The sequence below is a fragment of the Phocoena sinus genome, chromosome 14, assembly GCF_008692025.1.
Source record: "Phocoena sinus isolate mPhoSin1 chromosome 14, mPhoSin1.pri, whole genome shotgun sequence".
In the NCBI taxonomy this organism is placed as follows: domain Eukaryota; kingdom Metazoa; phylum Chordata; class Mammalia; order Artiodactyla; family Phocoenidae; genus Phocoena; species Phocoena sinus.
This window is the reverse complement of record NC_045776.1, coordinates 27,725,314-27,744,097: the sequence shown is the minus strand read 5'-3', so window position 1 is coordinate 27,744,097 and position 18,784 is coordinate 27,725,314. Positions and strand designations below refer to the sequence as shown.

At 54.8% G+C, this 18,784-nt stretch overlaps 1 protein-coding gene across 1 annotated transcript; it reads left to right on the top strand.

Annotated features, from left to right (window-relative positions):
* Positions 1-1,290: 1,290 nt before the first annotated feature.
* Positions 1,291-15,628, top strand: SIGLEC15 (sialic acid binding Ig like lectin 15). The gene is made up of 6 exons (XM_032603476.1): positions 1,291-1,342; positions 10,493-10,552; positions 11,157-11,540; positions 12,600-12,980; positions 14,197-14,227; positions 15,547-15,628. Exons 1-6 carry the CDS (start codon positions 1,291-1,293, stop codon positions 15,626-15,628), a joined length of 990 nt encoding a protein of 329 aa, XP_032459367.1.
* The last annotated feature ends 3,156 nt before the right edge of the window (positions 15,629-18,784 follow it).

Sequence of the window (18,784 nt, the reverse complement as noted above, 5' to 3'; positions counted from 1 at the left end):
AGTTTAGTCTTCTGGAGTCATAGCAAATATCTGTGGCAGAGATAGGTAACTATCCATCAACATCTGTTCCCTCTTCCCTGGTAATAAAATTTTAACTTGACCATATGGTTACCACATTTCCAGGCCTCCCTTGCAGTAGGTGTGGTTGTATGACTAAGTTTGGGCCAATGGGATGTGAGTGGATGTGATGTGTACAATCTTTGGATCCTGGATAAAGAAAAGACGAGCCTTAGACAAGACTTAGAGTTTCTATCTTTCCCCTTCACACAAGCTAGACCTTGAACAAGCCAGCTTCAACCTTGAAGGCATTAACAACCCCCTGGGGGAAAGGCTAGCAGAGTGATGATATGAAGGGACCTAGATCCCTGAATGACCATGAGAAGTAAGGCCACCTGCCAGTGTAAACAGCTCACCTTGGGACAAATACATGGGAGAGAAGTCACCTTCTATTTTTTTTTAATCCATTATATTTGGGAATTGCTTTTTTTCCCCAGTTGATTAACCTTTATCTGAACTAAAACACCTCCTCCTACTCAAGGATTGGCTCATCCTTGCCAGCCCCCAACTGGCCACTTTTTTGTTCAGTTTCCCGATTATCTCCTTGCAACAGATACTGAGATTCTGCCCCTGTAGCAGGATGTTTTAATCTGGCATTTTGATGTTCTGAGCATTTTGACATGCTTGTCTGGGTTGATTTGCTTAATAATTTTACTATTTCCCATTTATGCTGCTTGGTAATGTAACCATTGTCAATAATGATTACATTTTGGAGACGATTTTTTCCTTCCATCAATAATCACCACTTCAAAACCTATATGGCCACAGTAAAACAGCTTCACCAGGATGAAAACCCATCCTGGCACACTAAACATGTGGGAAGGGAAAGAGAGAGGGAAGGAAAGATAGAAGGAGGGAGGGAGAGGGGAGGAGGGAGAGAGAGAGTGAAGGAAGCAAAAGAACAGCAGATTTTTCAAAGGGACAGCGGCCACAGGAAAGGGTCCTGCATCTTCCCTGTCTACTTCTCTGTTTCCCATCCTGGAGAATCATCCGAGTGGTTCCTCTCTTGGTTTTCCACATGACTAAACCCCACGGGTCTCATCTAATCATACTTAGAGCTGCCTGGCTGCCTCTCCCCAGTTCCTCCATCATCCGCAGAGCCCGGCAGGGGTGCAGACCTGGGCACACCACCCACCCCCTCTCACCTTCCTTCCTCCACACCCACGCCAAGCAGGGGTCTCACCAGTGGCCTGGCTAAGTGCAGGGCTGCCTGGTGGCTCCATACCTCACAGCATGGAAGGTTCCTTCCAACTCCTGGCCTCCTTGATGTGCATCATCCTGATGGGTGAGTCTCCCACTCTGCTCTCTGGTGCATTTTCAGAACAGAATAGATTCTCACAAAATTTTAGGTACGGTCTTCTCTCCCTGAGCTCGGGGCAGCTGGGTTGCCAGGGCCTCCAGCCCTGTGGGGAAGGGAGAGCTGCACTTTGGGAGGCTGTGGTGACAGAAGCCAGAAGTTCAAGTCCAGGCTTTGCCTTGGGATCCTGGTGACTTGAGGCAGTGCCTGGACTCCTCTGGGCCTCAGTGTCCCTACCTGTAGAAAGGCCTCCCGCCCAGGCCTTTGCTGTGAGGATCTAGGGGCATAACGGGCCAGCTCTGGGGAGGACAGCGCAGGCTCTGACAGACTGGGGGTGGTGTTGTCATCCAAGTGCTTTGCTTCTTAACGGGCACAGCCCCGGGAATGGGGGGAGAGCACATGGCTGTTTGGGGTAAGGGTGGGGTGACTTCACTTGGGGAGTAGGGCAAGTGATCGAGGGCACCCTGACCGTCCAGCAGGAACCCCAAGAAGTGAGTGGGAGCCCTTTGCTGCAGGCTTAAGTATCAATGTCACTTCACTTAAGGTCACTTAGCTCAAGGAGTCGGTGTCCCTGGGAACAGTATTTCTCAAAAGGTGGTCATGGACCATCTGCATCAGAATCCCTGGAGTGGCGTGCATTTGTTAACACGTTCTGGGACTTCCCTGGTGGTCCAGTGGTTAAGTCTTTGCCTTCCAATGCAGGGATTGCGGGTTCGATGCCTGGTCGGGGAGCTAAGACCCCACATGCCTCGCGGGGAAAAAACCAAAACTTAAAACAGAAGCAGTATTGTAACAAATTCAATAAAGACTTTAAAAATGGTCCACATCAAGAAAAAAAAAAAAAGCAGGTTCTTCATCTCCACCCCAGATCTGCAGAATCAGAATATGTCAGGAGCGGGGCCCAGGAATCTGCATGTTCAACCATCTTGGGTGATTCTTATGCACGATGCAGTTGAGGGCCACTGGGATGATGACAGACAACCCTCATGAGCCCCTCTGTCCAGGCCCCAATCCGCTCCTCGACCCCGCTCAGCCTGAGACATCCTCATGACTGTGTTCCTGGACTTGGCATCCAGGCCTCCATGTGCACAGCCATTGGCCATCACGTGCCACATGGTGACAGCACTGACATCATGGTGTTCCAAGTTGTTAGTCAATCTTCCTTGGGTGGGGTCCTATCTCCATGACTGGATTATAAACTCCCACTTCTCAGGCCTTTGATCCTTCCTCTCTAGCATTCAACACAGAGTAGAGTTCTGTTTGGGATTGAATACTAACAGCAAGTGCCTACAGAGCTCTTATTAAGTGCTGGGCATTGAATTAGTAATTCACGTAAGCATCGTAATCCTATGAGAAAAGAACTATTATATTCCCTTTTCACAGATGAGAAAACTGAGGCACAAAGTGGTTCAGTGGGCGGTGCAGGGTGAGACTGGGATTTGAACTTGGGGGTGTGTGGCTCAAGACGGGAACACGCCACCACCTCCTGACCCCATACTGCCCACTGTGCCACCCACAGAGCCCTGTGGTGGGGGCTGATAGGGGAGGGGTTTCCTTTTCCCAAGTTGACTTAACTCAGCCATCTTTCTGGATGATTTCGGGTTGGGTCCCACGTAGAGTGTGGGGCTGGAAGAGGTGACCCTGCCCACACCTGGGGCAGACAGGAGAACAGGTCAGACAAGGCTGTAAATCCTGGCTCTGCTATTTCCTAACTCTGTGGCCCTGAGCAGGTTACCTAACTTCTCTGAGCCTCGGGAAATGCGGGTCCCCATCACCTCGTGGCTGCTTGAAGGAGAATTAGATCATGGGCGGAAGGACCCCAGCACAGTCCTGGCGCTCAGCGGTTGTGCAGTAAATGGTAATGAAACGTTGCTCAAGTCACATAACTTCAAGGGACACTAGGTTTGGGGTTTTTTTGTTTTCGTTTGGTTTATTTCTCCTGCTAAGAGTCAGCAGCTATGAATCAGTGAAAGACAAAAAAAAACTTACAGGAAGCCGGAGCAGTCACATGTTCAAGTACAAAACCCAGACCACACAAACGCTCCAGCTGCGTGCCACGGCTCCCCGGGGAGGTGGGCACACATGGGGGCTATGCAGCCGGGTCGGCGAGGGGACCCCTCTTCTCGTGGCCGGCAGCTGCTTCACCGCTGAGACCAAGGGCTCTTAAACTAGGGTGAGCAGCGTCCCTCTTCCTGAAATCCCTCTGTAGCCTCTCCATGTGGCAGCGGGCCTGGAAGCGGCCGGAGCCCAAGGGGCCTGAGAGCAAGGTGGCCACAGGTCGCAGTCCTATCCCTATCACGCCTCTGAGCACAGGGCCCAGGGCTGGCCTTTGGCAAAAGTGAAGTGGAGGAATTCATCCAGGAAACCCCCCTCTTCCACTTTCCATGACTTCTCCCTCACACAGGCGTCCCCCCTGCCCAGCACCCTGGGGCAGCCCCTCATCTCCCAGGGGCCCTCACACTCTCTTTTGTCTTTCCTTTCTGTCTCCCCCCAGATCTGCTTTTAGAAAGCGGGAGGTGAGGGGTGGTGGGAAGAGCAGTAGTCTGGGAACTCTGGCCACTTAGTGACCTTGGTCCCCACATCTCTGATGAGCTGGCGCAGCAATCACAGAAGCTGTCATCCTCGAGGACTGTCGTGCCTGGCTTTTAACGCCCAGCTCATTTACTCTTCCCCACAGCCCTGCAAAGTGGGGGCCCTTTTCCCTGTTTCAGGGAGGCTCGGCGAGGTCAGGGCACTTCTGGGTGTCACAGGCTGGATATGAACTGGAGTCTCCTGAGTGCCAGCCCAGCCCTTGCCATCGCCTACACCTACGTGCAGTGGGTGGTGAGCCTGGTGCAAAGCTTGGGGCTCAGAGGAACTTACTTGGCTAGCTCTGAACCACTGCAAAAAAACAAACTGAGGAGGCAAGACAATTCACAGCAGTCACCCAAGGACATGGGGCGCTTATCTGGGACACGGGGAAAGTTCAGGGACTGCTGCCGTGGGCCCAAAAGGAAATGGAGGCTGAACGAGCCGGGACACTTCTGCCCCTGCTGACTCCTGCGGCCAGCAGCTGGGACCCAGAAGTCCTACCCGGGAGGAGGAGGGGTGCAGGGAGCTAGAGCACGGCAGGGACAGGTGGAATCAGAACTCCCAAGAGCAGCGCACTGCGCAGACACTGCCCCGGGGCAGGCTCCACCCTCAGCTCTGCATCTCTGTCAGCCCAGGCGACAGGGGCCAGCTCCACAACCAAGTGGCCAGAGAGGCAAGGGTTAAAGGAGAAACAGGACAACCCGAGGGCAGAAGGGGAACAATCAGGCCTTTCACTGACTTGCGTCTCCCAGCTCCCTGGAGCCTGTGGGGTCTGCTTCACACCGATGGATGGAATTCCTGGTTCCGCTTCCTCCTCTCCCCTCTGGTCTCTGCCCCATTCTCACTTTTTCGCCCCCTGATAACCTGTCTGGACTATATGCAGGCCCAGAAGGAAGAATTACTGAGAGCAAACTGAGGTGCGGGAGGGAATCGGATGAAAGGCAACTGCCCAGCTCGAGCCACACACCTAACTGGGGAGGTCCGGTGGCCAAGATGAACATCTGTCTTTGCCCCAAAACACCCTCTCCTGACCCTTCAGGCGCCACAATGCCCAAGAAGCCACCCCTGGAGTCATTCGCTGAGAACACCCCTACTAACGTGTCCAGGTATCCCCAAGGAGGGTAGCCCCTTACAGACAGCTGGGCTCATCAGACGGGCTGCGCGTCAGCTGATAATGTCAGCCCTCCTAGGGGGTGGGGAGCAGATCTCTGAGGGGCTCCACCTCTGAGGGCCACAAGTCTAGCCCTCCACGAGGCATCGTCTGTCCGTGGTGAGCACCTGCCTGGCATCATCCTTCTCCCCCTCAATGTCCATGCTTGTTTCCTCCAGAAACCTGTCACAAAAATCCCACCCCAGCAGACCTAATTCTTGTTAAAGCACCACTCCCTGAGGACACCCCCATTGGCCATTATCCCATCACAGCTGCCACCACTGGCTTGCTTTCCTATCTGTGGTCCATGGACAGTGGCTGCCGTATGCTCAGATACAAAATCATAAACAGTTTTCTCGCTAGTTAACATAAATGCGATCACACAGAACGCACTGCACATGAGCTACAGAGAGGCTCCCATGCACATCCCTGCCTCCTTCCTCACCAAGGAACTGGTGGGAATCTGGTTTAGCTGCAGGCAAAACCAAGGCCTCTATTTCTGATCCATCCAGATGCCACTTCTGCCCATCCAGGTTCTGCAGATGTTTCTACTGCCGAGTTCTCGTCCCACCCTGACGCCACTGGCACAGGGCTTTGGGATAATAGGTCCAGGGTGAGTTAACTACCCCTCCGTTGACTCGTGATTATGACTACGTGGAAGCTGGTACCCAGTGCTACAGCCCCAGCCCTCCCTCAAGGTGCATCATCACCACAGAGGGCACGAGGGAGCGATGTGGAGAGTTTAGTAAACGGCTGCACAGGACCATCAAGAGTGGATGCCTCTTTCCGCGTAGCTGAGTTTTCTCAACAGCCAATGGCTTACTTTAAGTACCTAAAAGCCTCTCAGTTAATTTTATATTGACATATTTCTCAAATGCTTGCCAGGCTTCCTTGTCATTTTTATCCACATATCATTTTTGGACACAGACTTTTAGGTTTAAAATTCTCCTTAGTAAGCGTCTAGAGGCATCATCTGACAAGATGAGCCCACTGAGGCCAGAGAGCTATGCGGACTCATGGTCACAAAGTCAGGGCCCGTCTAGCCAGGGCTACAACCCCAGACAGACGCCTGAGACCCCATGCGAGGGGCACGCCTCTCATGGCAATGAACCTTTCCAAGGTGACTCAGGTCATCCCCGCGAGCAATGTTTCACTAGCCTGCTGCAGTGTCATGATGCCTCAAGGCCCTCTGCACTTACCCCTCCTCTAAAGGGTCCCTTTTGCGCTGTACTTTTATCATTTCTGTCCTGATCGTCACTTTATTTTTACTGAAACTGCCTCCCTGACTGAATGCTGATTATATCACCCCTTGCTGCTTTCAATGGACTACAAACAGAAGACACTTTCTAGCTTTTCAACCTGTATTTCCCAAATCTGGGAAGCTACTTAAACAAACTCGTTAGAATCACGTATAAATGAAAAACAAACAATGGCTGCGCAACGGACAGGCTGTAAACACACTGAGGCAGCCACTGATTGTCACCATAGCTGTATCCCCAACACTCAACACAGTATCGAGCACAAGACAGACCCTCAATAAACATCTATTGAGTGAATAAGTACATGAGTCAATGACTAGCTTTCAGGTGAGTTAAGGGCAAGGCCTGCACTATTGCATGACGTGTGGTCTAAGGTGCCAAGTTGAGCCACGGATGGTGCAGTTTCCGGCATCAATTTCCTGACCCGCCCCACCCCCACCCCGTATGGCCTTGAGCTGTCCGTCCAGAGCCCTTCTCCTTCCCCACCACTGGTTAGCACCACCCCCATGCTCCCTCCTGGTCCCACTCTCTTTGCACGGCCAGTGAAGGAGGGAACTAACATCATTGAGCATTTGCTGAGTGTCAGCACTGTCCGGTTGACCTTCACATGTGACTTCATTCCATCCTCAATCCTCAATCCTATGAGGAAAGTACTATGTACCCCGTTCTGCGGCAGAGGAGCCTGAGACCTGGGACATTAAGCAACTCGCCCAAAGATCTCCCTGTAAATGGATGGGTCTAGAAGAGTGCCAGGCACAGACTGGGTGCTTGATACAAGTGAGAATGTCACCCATGTCCAGCCGTACCAAAGCTGGAATGCTCTTCACCGTGCCCAGTGGCCCACCATTGAGAGGAGGAATTTCGGACAAGGGGAAGAATGTGGGCCTCCTGTTGACCCCCGGAGGTTGATAGACATGAAGCAGGAAGAGTAGAGACCCTATCAAAAGGAGCTGTGGTTCCAGTTCGGGGGCTATCCCTGCCCTGTCCTAAGAGACATGCAGGAGCTACCAGAGGGAATAGTAAATGTCCCAGGAGGCTGGGGAGCTTGGATTCCTACCAAAGCACATGCATTTGCTCCCTGGGTAATTCCTATTGGGACTCCCCACATTCACCTCAAGTCCCCTGGGTGAACTCAAGCAAAGGTCTCTGTGTAAAAGCGAGTCCAGGTGCCCACGTCTTGGAATACCATATGCAGCAGACAAACAGGAAACACAAATCTCCCCCTAATGGGGGCCAAGACCGTCACACTTGGTGAAAGGGCCTCTGTGCACCCTCTCTCCTCCCAGAGCAGAACCCAGCCAGGGAGGGAAGGGCCCTGACCTGTCATCTGTACCACACATCAGATGCTCCCAATCTAGGCTGTCATCCTTGAGCAGCAGAGTCCAGGGACAAGGTCTGAACATGACCCACCTATTGTCGAAATTCAGCCTCTGTTCACTGGTGCCGGATTAAACCTCCCTGGGGGGCTCTGCTCTAGGAGACAGGGTTTTGAGTGAAGTAGAAAGAAATAGCATTATTGCTTTGCCAGGCAAAGGGGGCCACAGTGGGCTAATGCCCTCAAAACTGTGTGTCCCGCCCTGGAGGGGCTAGTGAGGAGTCTTACAGTGTTCAAGGAGCAGTGTTCAAGGATCAGCTCGTGGACACTCTTCTGATTGGCTGGTGGTGAGGTCATCAGGAGTCAGCATCATCGACCTTCCAGCTGGTCTGGGGTCTCCCTGCTTGTGGGCAGCATAAGTTAACTTCTCCCACCTGGTGGCAGTTTCAGTATCTGCAAAACAGCTGGAAGGACTTGGCTCAGAATACTACCTATGGTCTTTGAGGAAGAACTAGAGGTCCTTGAATTTGTTTCCTGGCTGAAGTATAATTATTCTGTGTTGCTTGACTGTTTTCCTTTCTTTCTGCATTTTCTCACTTTTCTGATTAAATTGATTCTTTGACTACGGTTTTTCTACAGACGAAAGGCAGGCGGAGGACATGGGTGGGGATCTGTTCCGGGAAGACCTCATAGGGTCCTGCTCAGTTACGCTCCGAGGGGAAGCCTTCCTGCCAGCCCGGGCACCCTCCCTTCTGCTCGCTCTCAGCAATTCAACGTCAACTACTATGTGGCAGGCACGTGCTAGGCAACAGCTGCACAAGTATGACCCCCACACATGTTCCCTGCCCTCCCAGAGCTTCCGGGTGCCTGGACGAGACATACGGTTGAACAGGCAATGCCCATACAGAGGAAGCACTTCTGCCAGCCCTGGGGCACGGGGAAGGGGTGCCAGACCCAGGCTTAGGGCTCAGTGAAGGCCTCCCGCTGTAGGATGACTCAGCTGAGGCCCGGGGACGACTAGGAGGGAGCTGGTGAGTGAAAGGGGCCAGGAACCGTGTTCAGACAGAGGGAACATTGTTCATGTCCCTCATTAGAGCACCTGGCAGGCTTTAGCGTAACTACGGGTTCCCAGATCTGTCACCCTCACTGAGCTGTGAGCTCCAACAGGCTGATAAATTATTCTCTTGCTCTTTGTAGCCCTGGCTCTAATCCCAGTGCCTGGCTTCCAGTGGGGAATGTGTCCGATCAATGATGGCCAATTGATGAATGCACAACAGTAAACAATCCCTGGGGAGTCAGTGCCTGGCTCTGTGATGCCTGAAAAATGCAGGAGGTCAGAGGAGGCTGAGGTCACAGAGGGTGGGAACGCAGGAAAACTGAGGCAGGGGCTGAGCCTCGAGACTGGGAGATGATTTCTGCAGCTAGAAGTACTGACTGAACGAGAAAAACCTTCAGGAAGGGTTTCTCAAATTTGGAACTAGGCCCTTTGATTATTAACAACTGAACAAATGAGCTCTTACTAGGGAAATATGTCAAGTCCCCTGCTTGGGTTCAAAAGCATACTTCCACTTGTCCAGAAGAAAGGAGATTTGGCTTAGAAGCAGACTGTGTGGAAAAAAAAAAAAAAAACACCTTGTGGTTTTATTTCATTGCAAGCGTGGCACGATCCCAAATTGAGGTTTTCTATGAGGCACAGCTCACACAACCCGATTCATACCCCACTCTACCTGGCCTGGAACACACACCTGGAGCCCCCGGGGTCAGGACACTATACTGCAAGGAAAGTACCAAGCGGGTAGTGAGGATGGAGAGGGGCAGGTGAAGGACTAGGACCTCTGCCAGAGAAGGGAAGGCTTACTGGGTCCAGGATAGCCATGATGGGATCCCGGGAGGGCCGTCACAGGGAAGGAAGGCGAAGGCTCCAAAGCGCGATGGGCCGTCACGTGAGGGGCAGGAAACATTGGTTCTGAGCAGAAGGAATGCCTTGACCTGTACATTACTCATAGATGGTATGGGTTCCCTGGAGGATGGTCTGCCAGCTGTGGGCTGCGGAGATTCCTGCCCAAGAAACAAGTGTGGCTACCCCACAGAGCAAAGAACACTGGACTTGGAGTCATGTGATGTGAAGCACGTGAAAGAACCTGGTGAATTGCAAAGCCCTTTGGAAATATAGGGGCTGGTATATTATTCCCTGTAAAGATCCCTTTCCTGAACTGTACCTGGGCACTAGAGGCTAAGCCTGTCCCTCCCTTCTGGAGGAGGCTCCCAGGCCCCCTGACCTGATCCTCCCAGCACTGACACCCATCCACCCACCCCGTTCACCCCACCCCCATAGAAGCACACATCTGCAAGAAGACAGGCAGTGACTCTCTAGCCCTCCGTAAGCTGCAGGCAGAGTGCAGCTTCCAGACCTTAGCTCCACCATACTTCAGAGCCTCACAACATGGGAGGTGAGGAAAGTTGAGCCCGGAGGCACTTGTGCAAAGCAAGGAGGCAACATAACGGTCCACCCCTCCCTCAGCTCCCTGTCTGGGCACTGGCCTTTTGGGAAACCCACTTGGGTTGACTGTAGAGGAATCTCAGCCACCAATTCAACACACGAGCTTCAAAACATACCACCGCCTCCCAAGGCCTCAGTTTCCCCTCTGTCAATGGGAGTGTTGCTCTGCTTGGATAAGCCCCAAGTTTCCATGCCCTAGTGCACTAGAGTGCCACAGTGAGGTCAGGCAGTCCTGAGGTTGAACATCAGCTTTGCCTCATCCTAGCTGTGTGACCTCAGGCCTCAAACTCTCTGTGCCTCGGTTTATAACATGTAACCCGGAAAAAACTCTGCTTACCTCTAGGATCATTTGTGAGAACTAAAAGAGATACCACCAGGAACTTGCTCAACACAGAGCTGCACAGTAAGTGCCTTTATTATTGTCGCCATCTGGGGCAGGGGTGGGGGGGTGGTCTTGGGACTGTACTGTAACCATGGGATCCCAGGGCTTTTCTGCAGCAGGGCAAGTTTTTTTTTTTTTTTTTTTTTTGCGGTACACTGGCCTCTCACTGTTGTGGCCTCTCCCGTTGTGGAGCACAGGCTCCGGATGCGCAGGCTCAGCGGCCATGGCTCACGGGCCTTAGCCGCTCCGCGGCATGTGGGATCTTCCCGGACCGGGGCACGAACCCGTGTCCCCTGCATCGGCTGGCGGACTCAACCACTGCGCCACCAGGGAAGCCCCAGGGCAAGTTTTGATGGGAAAGAGGTTGGGGTCACTGGGCCTGTAAGTGAGGTGGGACCACCCTGAGTGAGGCAAATAGTCCCAGGGAAATGGGGGGAGAGTCCAGGCACCTACAAAGTCACGGCAAAGTCCCAAGAGATGCTTCTCGAGTCCTGCGGTGGTTTTCCAGACTCCCCCCACCCCCGAGGGCAGGGAGGGCGTTTCCCAAGTCCTGAGGTTTCCAGGCCCCCCGAGGGCACGGGCAGGGTTGCCGCATGTCCCCTGCCTCTCGCCCGCCCGCCCGCAGGTGCGCCGGCGCAGCGCTGGTCCATGAAGTTGCCGGCCGAGGTGAGTGCGGCGGCGGGCGAGGCGGCAGTGCTGCCCTGCACCTTCACACACCCGCACCGCCACTACGACGGGCCGCTCACGGCCATCTGGCGCGCGGGCGAGCCATACACGGGCCCTCCGGTGTTCCGGTGCGCGGCGGCGCGGAGCAGTGAGCTCTGCCAGACGGCGCTCAGCCTGCACGGCCGCTTCCGGCTGCTCGGCAACCCGCGCCGCAACGACCTGTCGCTGCGCGTCGAGCGCCTAGCGCTGGCCGACGACGGCCGCTACTTCTGCCGCGTCGAGTTTGCCGGCGACGTCCACGAGCGCTACGAGAGCCGCCACGGCGTCCGGCTCCGCGTGACCGGTGAGCGCGCCGCCCGCCTCCCCGCCGCGTCCGAGGACTCCCTAGGTGCGGGCTCTGTGCTGGGATGGGAAGGGGTACAACAGGCACACCCCTTTCTCTAGAGCAGGGGGTCTCACACCTGGCGATGGCTACGGGCCACCCGGGAAGTTGTTAAAAAATGCCGCCGAATCCTGGCCCCAGGAAGGGCTGGGGGCGGCCTGGGTTGGGCCTTGTAATGAAGCTCGTAGAGAGTGAATATGCCCGAACAGCTCTCAGACTAGGGGGGAGAAAAACAAGGAACGGTCACCTTAAATATGGCAAGGACTGCAGTGGGCTGTGTGCACAGAGGGGGTGCACAGGGAGCCCACCAAGTGCCCGGCACTTCTCTAGACCCTGTGGTATAAAGATATGGGAATCAGGATCCTAGAGCCGTGGTTCTCAACCCTGGCTGAGCATTGGAATGACCTAAGGAGCTTTGTAAAAATCCCGGAGCCCCCCTGTGGGGGACCCAGGCGTTCTGGGTTGAGTTTGACGCTGCCAAGAACCTCCCATGTGCCCTTGGGCTGGCTGGGCCGCCTCTCTGAGTGCATTTCAGTTTCTTTGCCCTTGTCCGCCCCAGTCCCACAGTCCCAACAATTCAGTGAATCGTCTCAAGTCTAAGTCCTGGTGAGGCTGTCTGGGAGTGAGAGGTGCCCTTGAAATCACTCCAGCAGACTGCCCCCAGTCGTGTGCTACCGCAATAGTAACGATGTTTAGCGAGCACTTGCCCAGGCACCCCACTTGTCGAATCTTCTCAACAGCCCCGTAATGTAAGTGATCCCCATTTTACATGTGAAGAAACTAAGGCACAGAGCGGCAGAATAACTTGCCTAAGGTCACACCGGTACTGGGACCCAGGCATAGTGGCGCCGAGTGCCTCTTCCTTCCTCTCCGTATCACCTGCTCCCCCCTGCCTCCCTTCTCCAACGCTCTGGGCCAAGGGGATGGGGAGGCTGCCCCTTGCGCTTGCCTTGCCCTTTGCCTGCCGCTGCTCTGACCGCACTTCGCTTCCTCCCGCTCCTCCTGGGCCGTCGCCCGCAGCCGCCCCACGGATCGTCAACATCTCGGTGCTACCCGGCCCGGCGCACGCCTTCCACGCGCTCTGCACGGCTGAAGGGGAGCCGCCACCCACCCTCGCCTGGTCCGGCCCAGCGCTGGGCAACGGCTCGGCCTCTGTGCCGAGCCCAGGTCAAGATCACGGCCATCAGGTGACCGCCGAGCTGCCCGCGCTGGCCCACGACGGCCGCTACACGTGTGCGGCCTCCAACAGCCTGGGCCGCGCCGAAGCCAGTGTCTACTTGTTCCGTTTCCACGGTGCCTCCAGGGCCTCAGCAATCGCCCTCCCGCTCGGCGCGCTTGGCCTCAAGGTGCTTCTGCTGCTCAGCGTTCTGGCCGCCCGCGCCGTAGCCCGCCGCCGCCTAGGTGGGTGCGCCCCAGGCCAGGATGGGTGCGAGGGGCGGCCGGGGCTCTCCTCCAGGCTGACCACCTGGCATGACACAAGCAGAACATCACTTATGCACCTGTGCATCATCTCACTTTCCTCTCCCTGCATCAAGCCCAGGAGGTGGGAACCAGCGTGAGCCCATTTTACAATCAGGAAGCTGAGGCCAGAGAGGTTAGGGAACTTACCTCTAGCCTAGAGTCAGAGAGATGTAGACCCAGACGATATAGCTCTGAGCCCATCTCTTTACCAGCACCCCATTAATGACTCATCCGGAAGGGTTCCGACCAGGCACAGGCTTTCCCAAATAGTACCATTTCATTCGGTCACAACAAGCAACCTGAGCAGCTACTATGTGCTGCAAGGTGCTGGGAATACAGAGATGAATAGGACATGGCTCCCTGCTGGGTGTGTGCTCAGGAGTCAGCAGATAATCGGCATAGGTGCTGGGAATACAGAGATGAATAGGACACGGTTCCCTGATGAATGTGTGCTGAGGAGTCAGCAGATAATTGCAGTCTGCATAGAGTGCTACCAGCCCACGTACTACGGAAGCCCAGAGAGTGTGGGCCTCTCTCTGATGGGGCATCCAGATGGGGGCTGGGAGGGAAAGCTTTACACAAGTAAGGGGAGGCTAAATCGAAAGCTATAAGCAGGTGTGAGCTAGGAAAACAAGGAGCTAATAGTACTCCTAGCAGACGGAACAGCACGTATAAAAGAGTGGAAGCTCGAACTAGCAGGCCGTCTTCAGAAAGCTGCCGTCACCCCTCCCTACTGTCACTAAGCTGGATGGGAAATTTGCTCTAGGCCCCAGAGAGGAGACTTCCCAGAGCCTCTCAGACCACCCAGGTGAGTAGCACCAGCCTCAAACTCTCCTGGGATGAAATCCAAAATTTGTCACAGTTGCTCTGGCTACCATCTTTGCTGGGGCCACACTGGCTTTCCGGCAGCGTCTTCAAACCCACCAAGTGTTCTGTGCTTCAGGGGCCTCAGAGAAGCAGGTCTTCCTGCTAAGTCGGCTCCTCACTCCCTGTCCTCCCCGGTAATTCATCATCTTTCAGGTCACTTCTTCGCATCCTGCTGGCTAGCTGTTCCCTCCAGACCACTCTCCTCAGTGGGGCGGGCTGGACAGCGGGGCTTGTAGCCCAGAGGCTACCATGGAGATTCATGCCTCCTCTCTCTCTGTCCCTCACACAGAGTACCCAGTCACCCAGGACGCCTCACCGCGGTAAGTAAGCTCGCCCACCCCCACCCTGCCCCCCTGTAGTCCACCCCTGGCCAAGGGGTGCAGGCTCCTCATGGAGGGCAGCCTGAGAAGGAAGAATGGGCAAAGGGCTGGGGCTGGGGTCCCAGCCCTGATCAGGGTCCAGGCCCTCCCTGCAGCCTTCCCCCCTACTTTAGTCCACCAAGCCTGGCAGCCAGACCGGGCCACGCTGACCTGCTCCCCACGTTCCCAGCACTGACTGTGGGCCTCACACTGGCCTATCTTCCGGACCAGCTGCCTGGTGTCCGTGGTGCTGAAGGGTCATTTTTCTGGGTCTGCCTTATCTCTGCACCTAGCTGTGATCCCTGGAGGCTGCATTTCCTCTCATAGTGCCCAGCATTCTAGAACAGATCCACACAAAAGCCACCATTAGGCAATCATTCTCCCAGACACCCTGCTGAAGGCTTTGCAAGCAAAATGTCATTAGAGGTTCTGAGGGCTTGGTTGAGGGCTCACAGACTCAGCTAGGAAGCATTGACCCTGCCCCCCTCTTGGTGTCTGTCCAAGTGAAGGCCTGTGTAGGAGACGAAAGCATCCAATTCCAAGACCTTGTCCGAGATGCTTGGGGGAGGCAGGCGGGGGATGAAAGCCTTCTCTAGGACCCTTTAGACAAGCCTGGGCACTCCCGTAGCGCCGTTCCCACCCAGGCACAGGTCAGCGAATGGTTTAAGCAGACGAGTGGCCCCATCTGAACAGGAGTGGAGGCCAGGAGACCTTTAAGGGCTGTTGACCAAGGCTGCAGCTGGCTAGGTTTCTTGGCTGAAGATGGCAATAGAGAGGGCGGGGAGATGGGGCAGACAGAGGCAGGGATGGCCAGAGTGGGCAGCACAAGCAAGGGAGGGAGCCAGCAGGTCTGGAGCTGGCGCCCCGGGTGCCACCTACTGAGCTGAAGATGGGGGGTGGTGTGTGGTGAGGATCGCACGAGCTCTGTGGACTGTTTATGCTTGAGAGGCCACAAGGATGTCCCGGAAGTCAGGAAAGCGGTTAGGGTTAGCAGGAGGCCCGGCCCGGAGGTCAGGACCCCAGAGATGGTTTTTGAAGCCACAGATGAGATCCCTTTGAGAAGACAGAGACTCTGGGATGCTGTCACCCAGGTGGTCCCCTCCCTGGTCTGCAAGTTCTGCCGCTGCCCTGCCTCCAACCTTCGGTTAATCTCCAGGCCTTGTTGGATGCAGGCCCCCGAATCCCCTCTGGTCCCTCCTTCCGCCCCTTCCTGGGCTGTGGTTTGGGCAGTCAGAGACCCCTCCTGTTTGGGTGGTCAGCCAACTTTCTCCTGTCCACAGGCCCCAAGCTCAGGAGTCCAATTATGAAAATTTGGGCCAGATGAGTCCTCAGGGTCCACCAGCAGCCGTGTGTTCACCTTGAGGAGCCCATTGGCCACCGGCATCCCCTGGACACCATGAGGAATGAAAGCCAACATGTGGCTTGGCTGGGATGGCCCTTCCTGGCTCCCAGGCACTTTGGAAGCCCTAGCCTGGCGGCGCCCTGAGGTCAGGACCCTACTCACAGAGGCTCAGAGGTCTCCTACGTGGACTTCTGTCTCCGAGTCCCAGAGATATTTCTGTCAACGCAGCAGCATTTTACGCGCATGCGCGTGTGCGTGTGTGTGTGTGTGTGTGTGTGTGTGTGTGTGTGTGTGCCTGCACTCGCACATGAGGCCAGGTGACACTTCTGCAAAGCTCGTCTTGCCTTTGCTTACCTAGAACACTATAGTAAAGGAGGCAGGACCCTGGTCAGAGGGGTCTCCAGGCCCAGGCTCCATCCTCGTTCTGTCACCGACTTGCTGTGTGGACCAAGGCACTTTTTTCCATTCTTTGGGTCTCTGTTCGTCCACTGTTGAACACCAACAGTAACAGTCTTCTCTGCTGGCTTCGGGCTGTCAAGGTCTGAGGAAGTAGTGGATGTGAAGGGACTTGGGGCAGTACAAAGCTGTCTACAGGTGTGAGCGGTGTTACAGGCTCCTCCTTGCAGAGCGACCCTGGGACATCTAAACTTGGACAAGCATAGCATCCACACCGGCCTCGCTGGGAGTAAGGATTCCAGAGGGCAAGTCTGGGTCTGGGCTGTGCCACCCTGTGGTCCCAGGAACATCAAATCAGCAACAAGGAGAAGCCCGGTATCCCTGGCCCCTGGGGTCTCCTCTGTGACTGTCCCACACTCTGCCCTCCTCTTACCCCATCGGCTCTCTGCACAGCCTTCAGCTGGGAACTCTGGGAAAAAGGAACAAAACACCCATCATCTCAAAGCATGTGGAATCCACTGTTCTTAAGGACCAAACTCTGGGAGGTGTGAGGGCAAGTCTGGGCCAAGGGTGTCCATGGATAAAGCAGCTGCAGCCCTGACCTCTCTACCACCTGCCTCTTCTCTGGATGTGCACTGGCCAAAAGCACCGGCCATTTCCCATTTGCCCGAGTGTTGCCAGGCTGACTGCAGGGTGCTGCCTTCCATCCTCACACTTGATTGGTTTAGCTCCTGCAGTCTTTGGGGGCAGGGAGAGGGGGAGGAGGCATGCTTGGGACCCAGGCGAGCTGGAAAAAGGGCCACAGAGATATGGGCCTTCAATGGGAACAGACTTCCTTCCCTCCACAACGTTTCCAGACGCTGCAGTGGTAAATTGGAGTCACCTACAGTGAGCATGGGGTCCTCTCTGCTGCTTTCCGGGGAGATGGCATGAAGGCTGAAGGATCTTCACAAGTTAATAAGCAGGGTGGTGGGTTACAAGGCTCCTCACTGGAGCCTTCGCCAGAGCAAAGGGGTGATGGCGGCTCATGGTTAACTTGGGATCCATCCAGGAGGCTGTGTGAGTTGTTAAGAGGTCAGTGGAGTTGGCATTTGTACCTCTTTGTGCAGGGATACTTTGGGCACCTCCATCAAGAGTCCTGTATCGTCAGGGAAGGGCACGGGTGATGTGTCTTATACCATCCGCTTGGTCTTTGAGGCCAGTTCCACAGCCAAGAAAAAGTGATAGGAATTACTTCTTATGCATCATTTTGTGCTAGCAGTTGGCCAGGTGTTTGGGGATATAGAAATGAATAAGGCTGGCCTAGGTCGTGCTGCAGTAACAAAGCCAAATCACAGTGGCCGAGAACAATTAGGGTTTCTTTCCATAGCTGCATGCCCGGCACAGATGGGCAAAGAGCTGTGCGCATTATCCTTACTCAGGGACCCAGGCTCCCGGGGATCCACCCTCTCTAATGTGGATTGCTGGGTTGAAGATACAAAGAAAGCTCTAGAGGGTCTTCCACTTGGGGTCATAGTTCACTGGCCAGAACTAGCCACATGCCCCACTCTCCTGGAGGGGCTGGGCAGCGTGACCCTTCACTGCACCTGGAAGAAGGGAAGCCGGAGCATTTGGGAACAGCCCTGACAACTCCGCAGGAGGACCCTCCAGGGGTACTCACACTCGTGAGCAACACAGACTAGTAAGTGGGAAATCACGTGAGGGCATCAGTCTGCTGGTGGTGCTGTGGAGCACGTACAAAGGGGTGAGTGACCCAGTCTTCGGAAGGCTTCCTGGAGGAGGGGACATGGAGATGGTACACACTGGCCACAAAAATGGGGGAGAATGGAGGTTGGGCGGTAAGAAAAAAAAGTCATTCTAAGCAGAAGGGTCGTTCTGAGTAAAGGCCAGGAGGTGGGACACAGGGTGCTGTCTAAGCAGTTGAAAGTTGCTGGGGCACCAGGGCAGAGACAGGTGTGGCTGGAGCCGAGGCCACAGCATGGAGGCTCCTGGGTGTGGAGGGCTCAGCCCCAGCAGGGACGAGCAGCTGGAGGGAGTCAGGGCGCCTGCACTGCCTGCACGGCTGCTTTCACTGTCTGACCACTGCTCTGCTCCAAACCCACAACACCTTGGGGCTGGGGTTTCCACCTTCCAACCCTGGGCTCTCAGAGCAGCGTTTCCCAGGTGAGTTCCAAGGATCGCCTGTGTCAGGAACACCTGGGATGCTTGCTCAACTCCCCATCCTCAGCACCACCTGGACCACCTGAACCACAGGCTCTGAGGGCAGGGTCTTTAGACAAATTATCCAGGGGATTTTGTCCCTAACTTTGTATTATGATCATTTTTCAAATACACACACACAGCTGAAAAAGCAAGATAATCACCCAGGTACCCACCACCTACATTCAACACTTACTAACATTTTGCCCTATTAGCTTAATGCACAAGTGTGTGTATATGTTTGTGTGTGTGCGTTTGGCTGAACCACTGAGAGAAAACTGCAGACATCACAGTACTTTACCCTTAAATACCACAGCTGTGTCTCCTGACAAGCGCATTCTCCTGCATAACCTCAAGGCCATTATCACATTTGAGAAAATTAACAATTATTCAATAATATCATCGTACAGCCCACATTCATATTTCCCCAACTGTCCTTTTTTTAGCTTGTTGTTTCCAACCAGGGTCCAGTCGACTCCAGGCGATTTTTAAGCAAGATAGGTTGGAGACTCCCTCTGAGTCAGCCTGACTTGTAAGGGTGCTGGCTGCCAACCCGGTGGTCCTTCCTGCGGTGTTTGCAC